General features: G+C 41.8%; 2 protein-coding genes across 7 annotated transcripts in view; both read right to left on the bottom strand.

Moving 5' to 3' along the window:
* Positions 1-577: 577 nt before the first annotated feature.
* sp5a (Sp5 transcription factor a) lies at positions 578-4357 on the bottom strand. The gene is made up of 2 exons (XM_056426811.1): positions 2461-4357; positions 578-2124 (listed from the first exon to the last, which is right to left on the bottom strand). Exons 1-2 carry the CDS (start codon positions 2509-2511, stop codon positions 1048-1050), a joined length of 1128 nt encoding a protein of 375 aa, XP_056282786.1. The 5' UTR covers positions 2512-4357; the 3' UTR covers positions 578-1047.
* A 1512-nt stretch (positions 4358-5869) lies between these two features.
* Positions 5870-21077, bottom strand: part of myo3b (myosin IIIB) — a 59596-nt gene continuing 44388 nt past the window's right edge. For 5 of the 6 annotated variants that reach the window (XM_056426746.1, XM_056426773.1, XM_056426759.1 and 2 more), the window contains 3 exons: positions 12859-12959; positions 12436-12482; positions 10877-12084 (listed from right to left, as the gene is read on the bottom strand). In XM_056426746.1, coding sequence (XP_056282721.1) covers positions 11973-12084; positions 12436-12482; positions 12859-12959 — 260 coding nt within the window. In that variant the 3' untranslated portion in view covers positions 10877-11972. Of the gene's footprint in view, positions 5988-10876; positions 12085-12435; positions 12483-12858; positions 12960-21077 lie in introns of those variants that run through there. The other variant, XM_056426754.1, reaches the window with a different exon arrangement.

Here is a 21077-nt window from a genome sequence, read left to right on the forward strand (position 1 = left end):
ACTAGATATTAACATCTGCATGCAACTTTAAAGCACTCAGGTCGACGGTTGATGGATGTCTTTCACGTTTTATGTCAGTTTTTACTCAGTTGGCGGACACATTTTAAGGCTTGCATGGTTATATTTTGCAGTTTAACGTTGTTTTGTACTTTCTTAAACAGCTATTACATTTCTCAGGATATTTGTGAAGATTTTCAAATACACTCAAGACCACCTTAATTTCCGTCACTATATCATGTTGCTTCTGTTAAATGTTGATCAACAAACAACAGCAGCAGCAGAAGGTCAAAGGTTGGATTTTTTTAAATCTTTTATTTTCAGACTAGACTGGTTGAAATACTGTCCTTTTTCTATTACCAACAGCTGGGAACTAAATATTAGCACATTTTTCCTCAAAATCTTCAAATCACTTACATTTGAGATTTTACTAAACAAAATAGTTTGAAATGAAGAGCTGGGTTTTACAATTCACAAGGCACACTAATCCAGATAATACTGAATCAATTTCTTTACACAACACACCTGATTGTCTCATGGCCACATCAGGGATATCAAAATGACTTATTCGAGTTTAGAGTTGAGGAAAATGTTATAATCTTTATTCTCACACAGTATTTGGGTCATATCAACAACAGCAGATCTTTTCAAGAGCATGCTTATTAAAAACACCCCATATGGAGCAAAAAACGGACACTTTCATTCAACAAAAGCTATTAAATATAATTTACAGCGGAGTGAGATCGTCCACCGATGACAATGATCACAAGTTGAACACTTGTCTTCCTTGACATGATATAGACAGTGAATTCAAACTCATGAGCCATAAATTCTCCATGGTCCCAAATTAACTTATGAAACTTTATATATATATATATATTTATATATACACATATACAAAAAAATATTCTACACAGACCAGCAATGTCAAAAACTATTCTCAGGATGAAAGAAACCAACACATGAAAGAAAAGTAGCCTCTAAAAACGCAGCTCACTGAGTCCTTAACCCAAGTGGCTGTGTGACTCGTGACTCCTCCGGTTCACGTGGCTACAACATACTCCTCGTGTCCTCCCGCTTCACGTGGTCCAGTGTCTTGTCGTGGCACTTGTTTTTTTTGTTCTGGTGAGTCTTGACATGTTTGGCCAGGTGGTCACTCCTCATGAACCTCTTGCAGCAGTCCGGGCAAACAAAGCGCTTCTCCCCCGTGTGCGTCCGCAGGTGTCTCTGCAGCTCGTCCGACCGGGTGAAGCTCTTGCCGCAGAACAGCCAGTTGCACACAAACGGCCGCTCTCCAGAGTGCCACCTCAGGTGCGCTTTGAGGTGAGAAGTTTTGCCGTAAACTTTCCCGCAGCCCGGTATGTGACAGATGTGTTGCTTCTTCTTCCCGGGCTCGTCGCTGGACGTGGAGGACTGGCAGTTCGGGCACCGGCACCTCCTGCAGCGCCGCGCCGTCGCGAGGGGAGACTTGGTGTGCAGCAGTGCCGCGATCTGTGTCTGATATTGCGCAAAGTCCGTATGTCCCAGCACCAAGCCCCTCTGCAGCTGGAAGCGGTGGGGACCCAGGGAGGACGTGTGGGTGACGTGGTTCCCCTGCTGGAGGCTCCACCACGGAATGTCCTCCCCGGTGTTCGGGGACAACTGTCTCTGCTGCTGGTGCACGAGGCCGGAGGGTCCCGTCACGAAACTGGGCATGGCGGGCGCGATGGGAGTTGGTGCCGCGTAACTGACCGCGGGGACGTAGGTGGGGGGACAAGAGGACTGCAGAGACTGCATGGAGCATGGCAACATCTTCACCGGGGAGAAGTCATAGGGGTACGAGGGGTCCGCCGGAGGGGTGAGGGGCAGTTCGTGGTGCGAGCTGAACGAGCTCTGGATGTGCGCGGACAGCTGGGGCTTGGAGGATAGTCCGAAAGTTGGGTTGCTGGCCAGGCAGCTCGGAGGTAGTCCCTCGTTAGTCCACGGGTGAAATAAACGCGAAGGGGAGCCAAGAGTCGGGTCGTACGGGACCTGGAGGAAGTCGGTGTGGTTGGATCCGTGGTGATGCCCGATCCGGTTACAAGTGGCGGCCAGCAGCGCCAGCGGAGAGTGCTTGCAGTTCTCTGGAGAGGAGTTTGGAGTGCGATCCTGGACAACCGAGACACACATGTTCTATATTACAATCATTATTCACGAAGCAAAAAACAACACACACACATTACGTTTTGATATTGGACTAATAGATGAAATGATGTGTACTACATGTGTTCTACATCGATCCACGTCGCCCGAATCGTGACGATGGGACAGAAAAGTTGTATTTATTGCAGAAGAAGTCCTCCGGCCGCACACAATACGCGTGAGGAACACAACCACACGACACAAGAGCGTTAAAAGACTCGGTAAACAGACGTAAATCAACTCGCTTGAGTAAGTTTACGAGTTACAAAAGTCGTCAAAGTAAACATAAACTTGCGCACAAACCTGGAGAAAAGCCTGGAGTGTTTCATTCCGCAGAACAGCCACCGCTGCCATGGTAAGCGTCCTCCTCCCTCGCGATGAAAACAAATACGAATAAAATCACTAATTTAGGTAAATATGTGCATTCGCAGTATTAAAAAAAATTGTCGCGTCGAGCAGGTCTCCACTCTTCAGTGCGTCCTCTCTCCGAGATATCCTTGGTCTATCTGAAGAGTGAGGGATCACTTCTGAGAATTTGATAAGGACTTTGGTGGGCCGCCAGCCAGTCAGAAATAAGATTTATTACTTTGAAGTTTGCCGCTGCCCAATCATCAAAGAATAGCGGCTCTTTGAGAGGGGAAAGCAAATCCTTTGAATCCACAAAGCTCCTATGGTGTGTTTGTTGGTCTGGATAAAGGAGCTGATTATTAGGGGGGATGGGAAGGGAGGAGATAAAGGCGGGACAATTAATGAAGTAATCACTATGTGGGAAATGTATATACACAAATAATTGGATTTTCTTGATCAAAGACCCCCGTGCCGCCTGGAGACCCCGCTATTGGATGCTGTCGTCATCTGATCCTCTTTTTGTAATTAAGGATTTGTGGCAGAACCCTATGTGACAATGTGACATTGTTATCTCTGGAGATCTCTGAGAGCGTCGCCGGACTGTTTGATGGAGGAAAGAAACCAAATCAAGTGACTCAACACAAAGTTCTCATCTCTCAACAATCTGCGTCTCTTTTACATTCCTAATTTGAATCACATTTATTTTCTTTGTTGTTCCTTTGAACTACAACACAGCATTAAACACTTAATTATACCCTCTCTGAATTATAAAAAAAAAACTTAATTATCCTTCACTCATTTTAATCATGTGTTCTATCAGAACCTTATTCCTAATTTACTTTTTCCCCCTCTTCTCTTTCTCCTTGTTGAGCATCCAAATGTAAGCTGAGCGCCTTAGGGTGAATTCCCATCAGCTAATTTAAATTATAACATGAGACAAAAGGGAAACCTCTGTTTTAAATCAGGTGACAAAAGCAGCACTTGAAATGGGGATGTCTCAATTATGTTTCCCTATACGTCCCGTTGGGTGTGGGGAGGAAGTTCAGCAAAGGGTCTCGTGCACTGAAGCATCCAAACTAAACAGATGTATTTATAATGTAACACAAAGAACTGGAATACAATATCAGATGTTGTCGGGTGTTTGTTACGGAACATTTAATGTGGGCAAAAGTATGCAGTTATCTGAAGATTATATTCAAACTTTTGTGGCAAAGCAGTTGAAATGGAAGTTGTAGTTTTCTATATCAACTCTCTGATCTTTATCTGGCTTCCCTGAAGAAACAATCACTGTCCTCTCAACTAGTTTGGAGCGGCAGATTTTGAATTAGATCTGTTCCTTTGAAGGGATTACTGTTCCCAGTCCTCTCCCACGGCTTTACACACAGTCATGAGGGGAAGGGGGAGTCCTGCTGGGCGGCACTGGAGCCATGTTAAACTACAACACTGGCTACAGCACTCACACTGGTGACTGATTAAAAATAAGAAATAGTGGAGATTATCCTAGTTTACATCACGTTATGGCTGGGTGAAGTTTATGGTGAACAAAATATATAAATATGCAGAAAACTAGAGGTCAAGTATACTTTGAATCCTGAGCCAGGTTGTATTAAATCTGCCTTTTACCACGTGAATACTTTTATAAGTTACACCTGCAAAATCATCTTACAGAGGTCACATTCTAAATGTTGAATGAAAGTTGTTTTCATGATTAAGACATATGGGTACTACCTTTCAATAAGGCACCCTTCATGGTTTATGACATAATGCTTTACTAATGGTTTATATAATGCTTTACAAAGCAGTTTTAGGCAACTAAGAAAAATCACTTTCCAGTAGCCAAGTTATGAAAAATCAATTTTGCTGATGTTTATCCTCCTTTTGCACAAAAGAATTACGAGAAACCCATGAGCGTGTCAATGTTATAACCACTTTATTACCAAACTGAAAAGATAAGCAACAGCTAGTGGGATTTTCACAACCTTGCAACCCAACACTAGCTCCATATTTAGGGATCCCGAATGATCTATAAAGCAATCATAAATCGTTTATTAACCATTTATACAGCTATTGGTTGCAACATGGGAATTCAACTAGTCCCTTTGTACATTTGAGTATTTAAGGATTTTACATGAAAAAAGAGCTCAAAACAAACCAAAAAATATAAAATGATTAATAAGAACAAGTTTTAGGTTGCCAGATTGTGAACATTACTTTGATTGGTGTTTGTCCAATGAGTTATTGCTGATTATGATTTTGACACCGTGGAGCTCAAAACAGGTAAAAAGAGGTTAATAAAATGATCAAATGCTGTATACTCTGTTAACCAGCTGTTACCAATTAAATTACTGGCCTCACTGCAGTAAACACATTTACAGTCTTCTTTAAAAGTTTGTATTTCTGCAGAATAGTGCTGCCAGTTAGTTTTAACTTCCAGGTTTAAATGTCAGATAAATGTCAAATGTTGTAATCTGCTCTCTCATGTCAAACCTTTTAAGTAAAGGGGAAATCCACCTAAAACAGAAGTAAGAGTGACTATGATCCTGAACAGCAGCTCTGATTTTAGGCCATGAAAATAGCAGATATTATTCAGATTTAGGGTGGATTATCACTTAAATCAGCTTTACATGTGAGCTGTCATGCTCTGCAAAGGCACATTTCAGACATATGTGACAACTGCATGAATTTTGTAAATCATCAGAATTACCAAATTATTGATATATCTTCCTTTGAGATACTCGGTACAGCATTAAATGCAAGTTCTTACATTTTAATGCATCTCAATAGGACTTGAGCTCAGGGATGGATTTGGCTGAGCAAGACTTTGATATAGTTTGTAAGAAATTCATGACTGTGTGCTTGACACAATGTCCAGTCCTTGAGGTAATTTCCTGGCTCCAAACCGTTACCGTCTTATGGCCGTGCCTCACGTATACAGGGTCACCTCAGCAGTGGATTGGCAGAAATAAATTTCTCCTTCGGTATTTGATGGGAAAATTAACTAGGAGGAATCCCAACAGAAATAGTTTCTGCCTCAAAGGTTTGAACATGGAATCAGTCTGTACCATTCGTGTATTTCATACAGTACACGAGAGCAGAAAGTCAACAGGAATACACTTAAGAGGTGGAGATGGGTATGAGGCTGCATTTAGGGATTAGCAGAATATAAAAAAATACGATACAGCCTTGCAGTGGTTAGAGGAAACAAAGCTCAAGCGGTAATCTTCTACATGAAAGTCAGAGAAAGCCACATGTCAGTCATATTCCTAGTTGGATCAGAAATCTGAATTAAAACATTCAAAACAAAATGAAACATTTACGAAAAGGTCAACAGGTGAAGAAGAACAATACACACAGTGCTCAAAAGTCAGCGGTTTAAACACATTTATTTGACTCATAAAATGTCAGTTTATATACATTTACAATATATTTTAAATGTGCTGCTGAGTTTTGTTTATATCCAGTTCGAAGTTGACGAAGGCAATCTGCAGAAGAGAGAGAAACACTGCATCGACAGTCCTGAATATGCAGCACACTCTAAATACGTTTTCACTACCGTTCAACTGAAATCATGTAAGTTGAGTGATATACCTCTTGATTTTATTGTATTGACCCCAAATGGATCTGAGAAAACAAAGCTGCCTGTGATCTGGACACTTTGATGCATTTTGACCAACCCGACAGTGAGAACGGTGGATTTGAGTCAGGGGGCAACGCCACAACACAAACCCTTTACAACTTCCTATACTCTCTGGACAGCTGGAGAGAGAAAAAACAGGTTCCACAGCTGTCTCTTACAAGGGATATCAGAAAAGATGGGATGGGGGGAGGGGGTGGAGGGAGGTGCATGTGTGAGAGTGAGAGTGGGTTTGAGTGTGTGGGAGAGGGAGGGAGAAGTGCTCGAGGCTACTGGGTACTTGAGCCGCTATAATGGTGTCTCGTACGAGAAAACATCTGTGAGTTTCCTCAGTGATCTACAACAATGTATAACTCAGAGCAGTCACTCAGCAGACCTTTGAAGTTGCTGTCTGACAGAAAGCTGCCATTGTTCGCAGCCCCCAACACACAGAAACTCCAACTTTGGTCTCACTAATTTCCCCTGCAATGCGATACAACTCGCCCCCCAGACCACCCCACCCGCCCCCCTCTTTCTCTCTTCCGAGCCTATGAAGCTGGGGATCTCTGCATATTCAAGAGCAAAGAGCAAAGCCTTGGCAATGTGCAGGATTGGCCTGGGGTCACGAAGGGCGGGACAGGTCATTTTACCTTCTCTCAGCCCACCCTGGATGCGTTAATCCACCCCTAAAGAGGGAAACTCTCCCCCTCTATGATGATGTTCAAGGTTACAGCCTACAGTGCTCTCCCAGGAAATATTACAATAATAAGATCCCCATATAAATGCTGTGATGGCATGAACCGAATGATCCGCAGTTATTTAGAGGGCGTCAGCGTTTAAGAACAGGTGGTTTTAGTTTATATTATATGTTCTTTCACTTTAGCAGTGAGTTGTATTTGTTCAGGTTGGTAACTTTCTTTTCACAATATATGTTGCGGTTGGCTAACTAATCGATATTAATGTGTTCATTTAAGTAATTAAAGATTTTACTTTGGGGAAATAAAGTATATGAAGACATTTTTATCTTAACTCGCAGATACAAGATGTCAAATAATGGAAATAATCCATTCACACACATGTCAACATATGCCTATTAGTTTAACCTATTACAAGTGCTATGTTGTTCATGTCAATCCACTTATTTATCCTAAAAATATCAATACAACTAAAGTTGAAAAAAGGGAAAGACCATTGACCGGGTCATGACCGTAAGAGGCATACAATGAAATCATGCTTTTTTGACAAAATGGCAGTCTCCATGGACAACCACACAAATAAGATACATTATATGTGTACAGTTGTACCGGACATTACTTTATTCCGACCTCAATGAAAAGGTAGTTTGGTGATCTGTCGCTGCTCCCCCTGGCAGTGGTGAAAAGACCAGCTTTCTGTGACGCATCCCAAACTGAAACAAGGCCGTGGTAATTCTCACACTGTTACCCGTCCAGCGTTTATTCAACGGCAGCTGGTCCCACCATCTGGGAAAGCAGCACCGGGTCAAAACAGAACAGGTTACACCTTTGGCCATGCCAAGTCTGCTCGTGCCCCAGTCCTTCTGCAAACTGAGAGAGGCTAATCACAATTTCACGCTCTGATTCGTCAAATCCCATTCCAGCACCGGAGGCAGCGAGAAAACTTTAATGTCAGTATCTTCTTTGGCGGAGAGGATAACAGCTTTCCCCCTTCTGTTTTTTTTCCCTTTCTAATCTACATGAACCTTTTTTCTAGTTTTATATTTGCTTTTACACAAGGAAGCAACTGAATGGTTACATTTCTTTGATGCAAATGTAAAGGAAGCTCTTTCTGACCAAAACATTTGGTCACCACCAACATCAGCAGCCAGGAACAAACTCTCATCTCCTCATGCATGCCGTATATACTCATGCAAATGTTAACAACAAAACAGTGCTTAAAGTGCCCTCAACAAACTGCAGGTGTGAGGAAGCTGAAACAAAAGCCACTGTAACCCTAATGGCACCCCTTGTCATTAAGAGACCTTTGATGTATGCAGCCGACTCAACAGACTCTTTTATCTCCTCCTTCCTCTATGCCTCTCTCTCTGTCTCCACCCGGCTCAACCAGCTTCTTTATTAATGCCGTCTTTAGGGAATGTTCTTTTGCTCAGAGCCCTCGACACATCTGACATCTGGTTGACGCTCATGTATGTCGCTTTCTTTGGCCCCAATCATTAGCCAGTGAATATCTTCACCGTGCTAGGTCTGAAGCTATTCTAGATGTATGTTTGTGTTGGTGGGAACCAAAAATGATGACAAAACAAGACATTGCATTCAAACTGTGGTATCCAATCGTAATGATATATTCTACTGTGGTGAAAATCTGACACATCTGGATATTTCAAAAGCACATAAACTGCATCAAAACAGTATTTGAGAAGGCTGCACATGAAATACTGCTATTCAAACTCTCCCTTTGAACTCAGAGGATATAGAAACAGGACAATGTTGGCCTAATCGTGCTCTCTCTTTGAAGTGAGACATCACTATTAGGTGAAGTGGTAAGTATGCTTCTTTAGAAAATAAAAGCTTTTCATCATTTGTTAAGGCTGCGGCTCGAGCGATTTTCATAAAGGTGGTTTAAAACTTTGGATAACAGTGTTTGGGGCGACCGTGGCTGCTGCTTTAATGAAAGTGCGGCGCATGAAGCAAATAGCTTAAATGGCAAGAATAACACCAGCAGTGACGGTAGCCACATTAAAGGAGACCTCGCTCGCACACCAGATGTTATCAGATTTAATGAGGAAAAACAAGAGGGAGCTGGATTTACGCAGACATATTAAAGAAAACGCAGGTTTCAGTCTCCAACACTGACGCGACACAGCGTCCGGCCCGCAGACCAACAAGAGGACCAGGCGAACACAGGAGCTCCAGTCCATTCGGTCAGAGCAGCTTGCGTGAAAGTGACGACAGTATTTCATAACATTCGCCTTTTGCAACACATAATCAGCTAACCAAGGTAATTATGTACACACCTCCGCTCACTTCCTCTCATATGCTAAAGCAGGCAATCAGCCAGGGAGTTAATTTGGCAGAGAAAAAGAGGGGAAGAAACACCGACTCTGGAGCCATTTGTCACCACAGTCCAACCTTGTTATGCAAACGACTGAGCCTATTTGAAATTCTTCTCCGTGGCAAAACAGGGCCAAAATAATCAAGGGAGCATGATCACACTTAATAGATTCAGTGTACTTTTAAGATGCACTACAGGGTGCTGGGGTGACCTATTTCAGACTGCTCTTCAGAGGAACCAACTATCCCAGCAAGGGAGAAATGCACAACGAGGATTTTAATTATTGCAGGATCCATGGCTGCAACCGGAGGTGAAATTCTTCTGAAAGAACTGTGACACCACATTGGATCAGTGCCAGTGGTCTGGGGTATTACTCCTAGATTTCCTTTTAGTTATATATGACAATGATTTGAACATTCTATGAATTTTTTATTGATGCAGCTTAATTATGCGATTGTGAAAACAGATGATTTCGTCTTTTTTGAATGACAGTTTAAAAACTCAAACAACCACAGGATTTATTGATATGAAACACAATTTTTAGATAATGCAATGATGCATTGTAACAAATTTATTTACTCAAGAACTGTACTAAACTCCACTTTTTGGAAACTACTTGAATATTTCCATTTTAATCTACTTAAATCTTTCCCTCGTTGTCGTTTACTACGAGGGAAAGATTGTTGTAACTTTGTACTCCATGTATTAAACTAATGTAGTAACTAGTTTGCTTGCAGATGAAGTTCTCTATACAAAAGCTATATGAGCTTATCAAATAAAATGCATTGCTACAGATTAAATTTACAGCATAAAAAGTAACATCAGTAATAATACACCAATACTGTATGATAATGCAACACTGACAGGAGCCATTTTCTGCATAAATATGTGTATATTTTTCTGCTGTTATTCTTATACATGTTCTAATATTGTAACATGAATGCAATACATTTACATTATTAGCATCTTACACTGTCCAGAGCTTGTGTAACGTTAAACACATTTTGGATTAAGTATACCTCCACTACTTGCAGTCAGTCCTCAGAGTCTCAATCCGAGTCTGACCCTCAGAGTACTGAGCAGTGAGAGTTGATGAACACTTTGGGACACTTTAAACACACCAGGATTCGCATGAACCTGGACCCAAGTGAGCCGCTATCTCTGACTCGCTATCTAGGCAGAGCTCTAATGTTTTCCCCGCTGAGTGTAAGGAGGATGAGATCCTCAGTCATACCACCCTACTCTCCCTATTAAGATCAAAATCTCCTCTCAGGCCCTCGGGTGTCAACAAAGGGAGATGCAGTAAATGATATGCAAATTGAAAAGAAGAAAAAAAAGCTCTGCAAATCAACTCGCCGGCCCTGTATTTCCGACACTTCACATCTTAAAAGAAAATTCCTGTATTTAGGGTGACATTCAAAGTGAGGTCTAGCTCTGCCTCTGCGAGGCTATATGTGGGGACTCCAGCACTCAGACCGCACAAAGCCCGTCTCACTACGGCGGCTCGCTGTGGGAGAACTCGGAGGGACATTTTGGGGTGGCAGAAGGATTTTTTCTGGATCCCTTTTAGAGAGTGAAATAGGTAGATTTGACCAAGTCCGGTTAACACCAAGACATTTGAAAAGAAGAAGCACCTTGCCTCCAAGACAAAGTGCTCCTTAAAATAAACGTGGAACAATGCTGAATCAATAATAGATGTTAAACTAAAATAATTGATGATCCTTACAATTCGAAGTTATTGTTGTCATTTATTCAACTGATACAAAAACAATAAACATCAAATGCTTCCCTTTTGCTTCGCCTATGTTAATCCTCGGATAGCAAAGGCATGACTCAAGCTCCTCTTCCTCCGATTGGCTTCCCCTGAGATTCTTTCACTCGCTCACCCTAACCAATCAGGTTATGACTCCGACCATCAGGAAGCATTTTTACAAACTTGCAGCCGAGTAACTCGCCCGTTCCAAACAGCCACGCCCCGAACGGGCACGTGATTTCTTTTTCTTTTTTACTGATGCTCCAACACGCGGTCAAAAGAAACCATTTGAAGACATTTCTTTTGTTTCAGGTATTTGTCATTATTTTCAACATTTAAAAGAGAAGAATCAATGAATATATAATTAGCAGATACATGGATAATAAGAGTCGGTTACATTTGTCTTGCAGCCCTGGCATACGCAGCGTTTAAGTGTTTCAATGTGACTTTGCAAAATGCTTTTCATTCCAACTCTCCCCTCCTCCCCAGCGCACCACATGATGATGTATTATTTGTGTTACGTGTATTTTCATGCCTTCATTTATTGATGCAACATCTGTACCATTTCACAGCAGTTTGTTGTAAGCTGAATGATCATTTCTTATGAAGGGCATGTTTTTTAAAATGCAGCTGGTAAAATGACAAACACCATAATATTCGTACACGTTTTTGCCACATTGAGAGAGGCACAACTGCAGCAAGTCAAGCACAGGACTAGGACAGCGTTTGGTGTCTTCTTCCCCTCTTCTTGATAGTTTTAACATCTCTAACTACATTCAGGCATTATGGCAAAAAAAGGTGGCTTACTAAACAGAAAATAGCACAATGCTGTTGTAATAATATAACTTCATGATTAAGTTGTTCCTGTCAATACTTTCTGACCATTTTGGATTCCCAGCTGAGGGCATCGCCTGCACAGGTCAACTATTCTGCCCTGCTGCTACTTGCTCCACATGCCACGGCACTTCTAACACGACGGATGTTCTTTGGAGTGTCTGTCGACATGTCTGCTGCGTCTGTCTTACCGGTTGACATGGTTGTGAGGCTCAGCTCTGACTGACGAGAGGCCCACTAGAAAGGGTGGGAGGGGGGGAGGCCGGTCACGTACTCTTCCTCAGGGATTGACTCCACAGTTGACAGTAATTTGTAGTACTCATCTTCTCCATCCAGCACTTTGATTTGACTGTGATGGGAAAGAAGACAAGAAAGTAGAGAAATGTAACTGTGATGCCAAACAGTATTTGCAGATAAAGCGTTGAGGCGCACGCGTCATCATCTTAAGTATACTGAGCTGAACCAGTACACATTTATAGTAAAAATATAAGTCAGACCATCAACCATTAAAATTAGCATGCTGACAAAGCCTTACAATGTAACCCCTTCTCTCATGACGCAGAACAACTGCTCATAAGAAGCCTGTTGTTGTTGGTTCTCCATTTACATTATAAGAAAACAACTCCATTTCTGGATTCTTCTATTCCACAAAGGGCCTGCTCTGTTTAGAGTCGCTGCAAGTAGGAAAGCAGTTATTTACCCAAGTTTTCTCGGCTTCCTCTTGCTCCCCTGGTAATCCAGAGTTCTCTGAGGAAAGGGCCAAGAGCACACAGTCAAAAGATGAGCAGAGAGTCATTAATTTTTAATTCAAAGTGATTATGTGTTGAATGCGAGCAGATGCTGATAATATCAGAAGTCACAGCATAATTTTTTCTGATCAAAGGGCTCAAGTGAGTCTGATGAAGCATGCATCTTGCTCAGCTTTGATAAACCACATCAATTATTCACCGTGAAGGCAGACATCCTGACATGAAAGCAACAGATAAAGAGCATAAGCACATGTTCAAGACAAGAGGCAGAGAGCGTGGGGGTGGGGCTCCAGGGTCTGGCACAGGTAGGTTTAATTGTATTATCATGTGGAACCAAAGTCAGACAAAGGCCTTTATCGGCACTTTGAACTCACATTTAGCTGGTTGTAGTACAGGCTGTCTTCAGGGCTGTTGAGCAGCTTGGGCTGCTGGCCCCGCCGGCGAGGAGTTCTTTGCTGCAGCTTCATCACTGGACCTGCAACAGAGGAAAAATGAGGGCAGTGATCCAACCAAGCAAACCAACAACAAGCACCGACGTGATACTGATGGTGATGACAGCAGTGGGAAACAGTTTCTGCCCTCCACTTTGTAAAGTTGCACCCCAGTGTGACAACGACAAAAAAAATCATTTTAAATTTGCGTTGGTTTAGGTTGAAGATTATTTAATTTCATCAATGGGCTGACTCAATAAGAGCTTAACGTTACATAAATCCATACATATAAACAACATCTAATTATATGTTTCCTCACAGGTGCACAGCAGGCTCGGGTTTAATTAGCTAAATAGCTACAAATGGAGGAGGCAGAGGGGAGACGACTGTGGGGCATTCAAGAATCTTCCCTTTCCATGAGACCAAAACCCACAAAAAAAGATAAACGTAATTATTGAATGTGTTTACACTGAGCTAAGATGAGATCTTAGCATTCCTTCACACTAAAACCAGGACGCAACCGGTAGGTCTGAAAAGTGAAGCCAATGTGGAAGTGCTTTAAGCTTGCAACGGCCAAAAGGTCTGGTTGTCTGTGAGAAAACGACCCGACCTTTCACTTGTTTTAACGTTGTAAACATTGAAATAATGATTCACGTCTCAAATGCTCTTCAACACAGCATAATGTCCATTTAGTAAATGATGGTCCCACCCAGAGTAAAATAGACCAATAAGCAGCTCTGCTTCAGAGCGAGGCTAGCTTGTGATTCACAGGTCACGACCACGATGGTGTCCGCTGTGGGAGTTGTCTTCAGTTGTTGCTTTTAGTTCATGAAAGTTAATCGTCACATCTTTATCATCTACAAATGTCTTATTCAGCATTCGGAGCGCTCCACCCTCTTGTGTCACTTCTAGTCGCTAAGAAATCAAGATGGCGACGACAAAAAGCCAAGATAACTTCTAATGTAGTGCTGGGTAGTTAATATAAACCTGACAGCTGTGATCGTCTGGAAAGTTGCTTTCATCATTTACCAACAGTCCCTGAAACACTGTGACTACAGAGTAATTGACTGAAAAATGCTGATAATCCTATTTATTTACAGTATTTTAGTCAATATGTGAGTTATAATAATAATGCGTAGATGTGTACCGATTAATTGTGCATTTTTGTCGGAGATAATTAAGTGTTTTAGTCACACTTAATAATAGGTGGAACAATTGAATACATTTAGTTTGAGTCGAGGAATTATTTTCAATGCATTGAACATTTGTCCCAAGGAGGAGTTAAACTTGGCTTCATCCTGAATTTGAAGAAGGAGTTGGTTAGTGCTGCATCCGCCGGGAGGCTTTAATGAGGAAGGTATAGCGAGTTGTTTACAGTGTCTATTCTGTCTTTCAAAAAGTTGAAATTTTTCTGCTGAAGTTCATAAGTTTCTAATGAGATGCATAGAAGCAGTGAAGTGCAGCCAGGTCTGGTCAAACAAACGCTTGTAAAATCATCCAATGTGCTGGTATGTGGCTTTTGTTATTTTTGGACAGAGCCATTTCCTCCTGTTTCCATTCTTTATGCTAAGCTATGCTAATGGATATAGGTTCATACCGGGTGTCCACAAATGAGAGTGGTATCAATCTTCTTTTCTTTTCTTAGCAAAAAAAGTGAATGAGTGTTTCCCGATATGCTGAACTATTCCTTTAAAATCGGAGTTCGCCAGCATCAAACGTATGTTATTTCCCATCAGCCTCGTGGTGTCGAGCATCAATTTGGTTTCCATTGCTGAAGGTAAAAGGAGTTTGCTGCCACACCAATACAATTTAAGTGTTGTGGTGATTTGGATGAACGTTAAAGTGAAGAGTCAACCATTAGCACCACGCTGACTCAGCAGATCTACAGGAATCTAGATGCTCACCCTCCTGCTTCCTCCTGAGACCAATGACACAATTATCGCAAGCTGTGGCTTATCGAGTCAGAGAAAGAAGTCAATTATGATTCCCATTCAGTGAATGACTTGTTCTTTACTCTCGGCTGCTTCCATTCCAGCAGATGACCAAATCTTTGCCAGCGTAGCGTTGTTTTCCCTGATTGTTCAAAACAGTGTACTGAATAATTAATTATTCATTGCACCACAGAAAGGATATTGACATACTAAAGATAACGAGCTACGTGATTATTCAAACATAACCCAATTATGAAGGCTTATTACATTCTCCGACGACAGCACTCCCAGGGTTTCAACATTTATAGGTTACAAAAGTGTGTTTTAAAGCCGAGACACCTTTACAAGGAAGCATCTATATTTAATGTCAGATAACGTTTCATCTCCTTTGCCTACGTTTCGGGTGAGACGGGCCATTTCTTCATCATCTCTCGCTACCTCGGCTTCTCTACCTTGACTAAAGCTGCATTTGCTTTTTCCATCTTAACACTACTTTGTACTCACTTTGAACAGACCTCATCACATCTCAATCCTATACATCAAAGCTCCCCTTCCACCCCACCATATTTCCTCAGCTTTCTGGATGTTATTCAAACCGGTGCAGGTTTACTAAAGTCACACTTTGTAAATGCCCAGAAAGTTCCTGTCAGTTCTGAGATATTAGCTAACTTTTCCCGTGAATCTTATCTATCCGTGACTCAGAGGTGCTAACCGACCGCTGTGTGAATCCGTGTCACCCCTGAGTATTAGAGGAGATTTGGATAAATCTCATGTACTGAAGAAAATAGCTGTGAAAAAAAGTCTGTCAAAAGCACTTATTTTAAAATATTACATTGAAATAATTTGCACAACGTTGCTACTCCGCCTTGTGAGGTCTAAAAGAGCTACTGTCATCACATGACACGTTGGGATGAAACAAAAATAAACTAACACATAAAATGTTTGCACCCTACATTTAATTGAAGCAAAGTCTGTATGTAGGACATTGTTCAGCTAATGATGCAGGAATGGATTTGATAAGCAAATGTTTTCTTCCCATGAAATTGCATCAAAGCTCACAATCACAAATAATGAATCCTAATGTCCTTGACAAGGTTTCTAAATTCAATCGGATTGTAAAATAGTCTGCATAGTCCGTGTTGTCAACAAAGATTAGTATATATTAAAAAACAGCAATTTCACAATTTCAAAAAAGTGATAGAGACTCTGCTTTCAGAGGCCAGCTCGTACCTCTAGGTATGTTACCTTGTCTTAAAAGATCTTACCGGCTGTCGTTGGTAAATTTACTAAGCTATCGAAGATGAATTATGTGAGCTGGCCAAACAGAAAAAAATAAGTGATGTCCGTCTGCAGATAAACATGAGAAGCATGTTGGGGTGGAGTGGAAAAGCTGTTTGACATTTAAGTTGCAAAAGGAAGTCGCAGCCCCGCTGTACAGTGAACAATATGCAAATGTTAAATCATATTTGAAAATGTAAATGCAATACAATCAATGTCGCTGGCATGTAAACGGCATTTAATATTTTATTTTTCGCAGACTTAATATTCAAACACAATAAGTAAAACAGCGCCTCCCCCGTAAAATACATTTACATTAACATGTCGCCACGCGCTTTGCAATCCGTCAAGCTTTATTATACTTGCGCGTGGCACCGTGGCGCAAGCCTCCAGAGATGGCACGCAACCTCTGAGCATGCACACAGGCGTTTAAGAGCATCAAGCTTTTGGGTGCAATATAAACAAAATGTACTGTGAGGAACGAGCGTTACCCCGAATCTGGGGTTACTATCTAGACGCGACCGCACGTTGGTACGAGGATACGTTGTCCTTGAACTAGAGCAACCTTTCCTCTGAGATTGATAGTTGTGGTCTTGGATGGTCTCAACAACTATTGGATGGATTGTCATGAAATATTCATGGTCCCCCTGGGATACATTATAATGTCTTTGATGATCCCCTGACATTTCATCGAGCCTCATCATCAGGTAAAACATTCATTTGGTACGTTGGTTTATGACCCTACCCCTGCAAATATAACAACATTTCCATCAGCTGTGCTTTGGGGTTTAGCTCTTAATTAGCTAATGTTAGCATGCTAATGAGATCAACATTGTGCAATGTTTAACAATGGCATTTTCTCATTTTCAGTCTGAGCGTGCTTCACATGAACACCATTGCACTACATTATTTTATTTAAGACCAATTTGTGTTTGAGTTTGGTTCAATCATATTTTGTTTAATAATACAAATACTGTATTATTAAAAAAAAGGTAATGGTTTCTTGCAGATGTGCAGCCCAAAACACGACACACGGGGGTTGAGCAACACCATTTATCCATTCTGACCTGCAGCGATTAGAGCGTGTAGCAGATCAGAGGATGGGTCAGAACTCCCATCAGCCCATCTGTGCCTCTGTTTGGGAAATCACTGCCATTTGATCCAGGCCAGCCCCAGAGGAATGCTGCTCCTGCAGATATATTACAGGCACGAAGGCAACCGAACTGGCCTCTCGCAGCGGAGCGGGGCTTGGATGCGGGCAGGCCGAGCTGGGAAGGGGTCAGTCAGTGGCTCACACCAGGGGTTTGCTAAATGATCGTGGGTAATATCTGCTGTTTGGGCTGGGGAGGAATAATGGTCTCCGGGGAATACCGAGGCAGCTCATACAATATTGATTTCTCCATATCAAAAGTTTGCTCTTCTCGCTGAGAAACTTACATATTGTACTTTTTTGCTTTTTGAGCTAAAGGGGGCCGGAATTATTTTGAGATCGGTAGTTCTTTTATTCTTCAAGAGCAGCAGATGACTCGTTTTTACATCTCTAAATACTACTTTGAAGTCCCTTGGAAATCAAAATACTCCTCAGAAACAACATAAAAGAGCTGCTAAATGGGATTTTTAATACATTAGAGATGTATCGATTCACTTCCCAAATCATGTGCTGCAATCACCTGACTTCTCCCAGACCACAGAGAACCACTTGGGCTTTGTTTATTCAGATGGAGGGAGCAGAGGCACCAAAAGGCATGGATTATAAGGAAAAATCATCAGCAGGGGCCTTTGATGTCTAAATGAGACATGTGCAACCCAGACCCACACACACACACACACACGCACACTAACACAGACATAATTCCTTCGTTGCATCCAAAGACTCCAAACAGATAACTGAAGTTAAAAAGGATTTCAAGAACTTTTCATGACTCCTGAGATTTATTGCTGCTCTCGTCATTTTGGACATCTAGGAACTCGTGTGCTTTAAATTATAAGACAAACTGGTCACGAACTACAGATAATGTTGGAAGAGTAGTTCTTGCATCTGTTTTCACTAATGCAACAGAGGATGTTTTACACTGAAATCAATCATTTCCCAAGACAGTAGATTTGGAACGAACTGTTGTCGTGGAGGACAAATATCTGAACTTTGTGGAGGTCAATCATTTTGTCGCAGACATAATGTATGTTATTTATAACCGTGACTTAGCAGGACAAGTGAAAAGTAAGCAGCAAGGAGGGAGATGTGAATTACAAGAAAACCAGGCAAAAAAAATTATTAAACATGCAAACTAGTGGTATTAAGTTTCCCATGTAATTTAATCTATAATTTTTACGATATCAAATTTTATTTTGTGCACAGAAATAACACACTGATCTGTGTTTGTGTTGGGAAAAAGTTTGTTTTAAACTACATCAAATGAGTCAATCCTCGTGCGAAATTATAGAGAACTTGGAGTACCAGTTGTCTACCTAGATTTTACGTCTGAGGAGATTATTCTGTTGGAATTGTGATGATGAGCAGTTTGGAAGTACATCCTGTTAACTACTCCCACTGACATTAAGAGGATTACGTAGGTAGCGTCAGACAGAGGCGACTCCTTCCGTTAGGTTGAGTCTTTCCTATCCCTTCCAAATCTCTGCTGCCGCTATGTCGAGCCTGTAATTTGCCTAAAACTGAAGCATCCGGCTGAGGCTCTGTGATCTGTGGAGACAGACAGATCAATCAAAAGACCGAGAGACAGCGAGAGGGTGGGAGCGTATTTGTCTAGAGAACATGAAGAGGGTGTATCATTTGTCTAGCAGATGCATGTTGATATGTTGTTGCTGATGCCCCTTTGAAAGAGGTAGTGGTGGTGGTGGTGGTGGTTCGTGGAGCAGCACCTGGTGGCTACAAACCTTGTGGGAGGAAATGTGGGAAGACGAAGGGCTGAGGGAGGGAGCGAGAAAAGAGGAAAGTAGTGAGATGTTTTAGTGAGTGTGGCTTTGACCTCAGTGTGGTTCAAACAGCCTCCACATTTCCAATGAACTCACCCAGCTGCAGCTATAAAGCCCAGAGAGAGCTCAGGGCTACAAACAAAATCAATTATTATTGACTGTACCATATTATGCACTGAGGGGAGATAACTATAGCCAATAAGTCAACATGGGCTTCAATTATTCTGTGCAATTTTTCTCTTTTCTCATCCCTTCCAACGACCAGGTTAACTATCTTCCAAGGCTCAGAGGTAATTGGTCTCTGTGTTGTGGCTCCACTTTATCACTGCCTCTCTCTTGACATGTATGTTTACCGCAACTATAATCTTCAAAAAGCCTGTTAACATAAGTCGCTCAGCTTTCATAAACCATAAAGTGAGCTCTGACTGATCCTCAGCACCATCCTGTTTACCACGCCGAGGAGCAGAAGCAGCACTCTGATCATATCTGCTGTTTGCTAGCGACGGCTTTCTCTTTGCACACGCCCGCATGTGACTCATTTGAAAACACGTTGTATTAATATTCAGGTTCGGGAGACAGGTGACAAGAGGTGACATCGTCTTGGGTGTGCGGCTTACATGACTTTGCTGTGTATGTTTAACTTTTTCTCTGACAAAACATGGGGAATCAAAGGTTGGTGCTGCAGACGTCTCAGTGCGCCTGGAGTACAACGTTCTTTAATGCTCTCTTGCCACCAGAAAATGCAACACTGCAGGGAGTTTTGCTAAAGAGTGAGAATAGCTGCCTTGCCTGATGTCAGCTATAGAGCGAAACAGACACATAACTAAATCATCTCACTCCCTAATCTGCTTTGTTTCACACATGAGAGAACTGGGCTTTGTTAGATCACTTAACCCAACGTCCGTCAAACACATTGAGAGTTTCCAGGTCACGCCCCAGTGTTTTGGCATTAATGGGAGCTGAGTGTGTGTGTGTGTGTGTGTGTGTGTGTCTGGAGGGGTGGGGTAATTCGATTTCCATGGATAATTTTCTGTTTTTCTCCACTGGTGTCCTGAAACACTCCGGGTCGAGCTCCAGCCCGAGAGGACCGATGCGATCACCAGAGGCGACAGCAGGAGGAGACACAGGAAGGAGCCTGGTCTCCAAACATCTGGCAGGGCAAGGCTTCTGTGACTCGCTCAACCTCGGGATTAAAAAAAAGACTCTCAGATCTGCAGGGATCAAAGTGTGCCCTGGGTGCCTGAGCCACCGTGGCCTCCCTCAACATATTCAAATGGGGTTTCCTGAAAGAAGCCGGAGCCACAAGCAGAGGTTGCAAAATAAACGAGGAAGGAAAAGAGGCGACTATGAATACCTGAAAATCTCTGTGCTCTCCACATAAAATAAGCCTATGGTGGAAGAGGAAGAGGATTTTCTTTTTGTCAGGGCATTTAAATAGAATATAACTCCACTGTCAGATATGACATGTTATTCATGTGCCCAAGGGTAATTTACTCAGTACTGAGACCCGTCAATTAACCTAACAACAAAAATAAGTCTGTGAGTGTTTGACTTACTGCAGTACGTGATGCCAATGCGACTAAACTAGAAAGGTTTTTGGTTTTAAGTGGTTCCAAAACCCGGAGGTCAGAATCCCCCGGTGGGTCCCCAAGATAATTCATTGCAATAACTATCATCTTACCAACCAGAGTACTTAAATTCTTCAATTTATAAGAAGTAAAGCTATTTTCTGGGGCATTTTTTTCAATGTAAATTAATTTGTAAATTAAATGCATTTAATTTTGTAGTTTGATTTGTCTTAACCCTTGTGTCGCCTTCGGGTCAATTTGACCCGATTCAATGTTTAATGTCGGTGTTCTTTCGGGAGTCAACAAACAAACATAAAGTACCTCACACTTAAACTTGGAAAACAATATTAATTCTAATAATTTTCTGGAGATTTTAATAGCTGGGGTCATATTGACCTCAAGGGTAAAATATGTTAGTAAATATAAAGGTAACAGGAGGGTTAAACATTGAATC

Source organism: Pseudoliparis swirei, chromosome 2 (genome assembly GCF_029220125.1).
Source record: "Pseudoliparis swirei isolate HS2019 ecotype Mariana Trench chromosome 2, NWPU_hadal_v1, whole genome shotgun sequence".
NCBI classification, from domain to species: domain Eukaryota; kingdom Metazoa; phylum Chordata; class Actinopteri; order Perciformes; family Liparidae; genus Pseudoliparis; species Pseudoliparis swirei.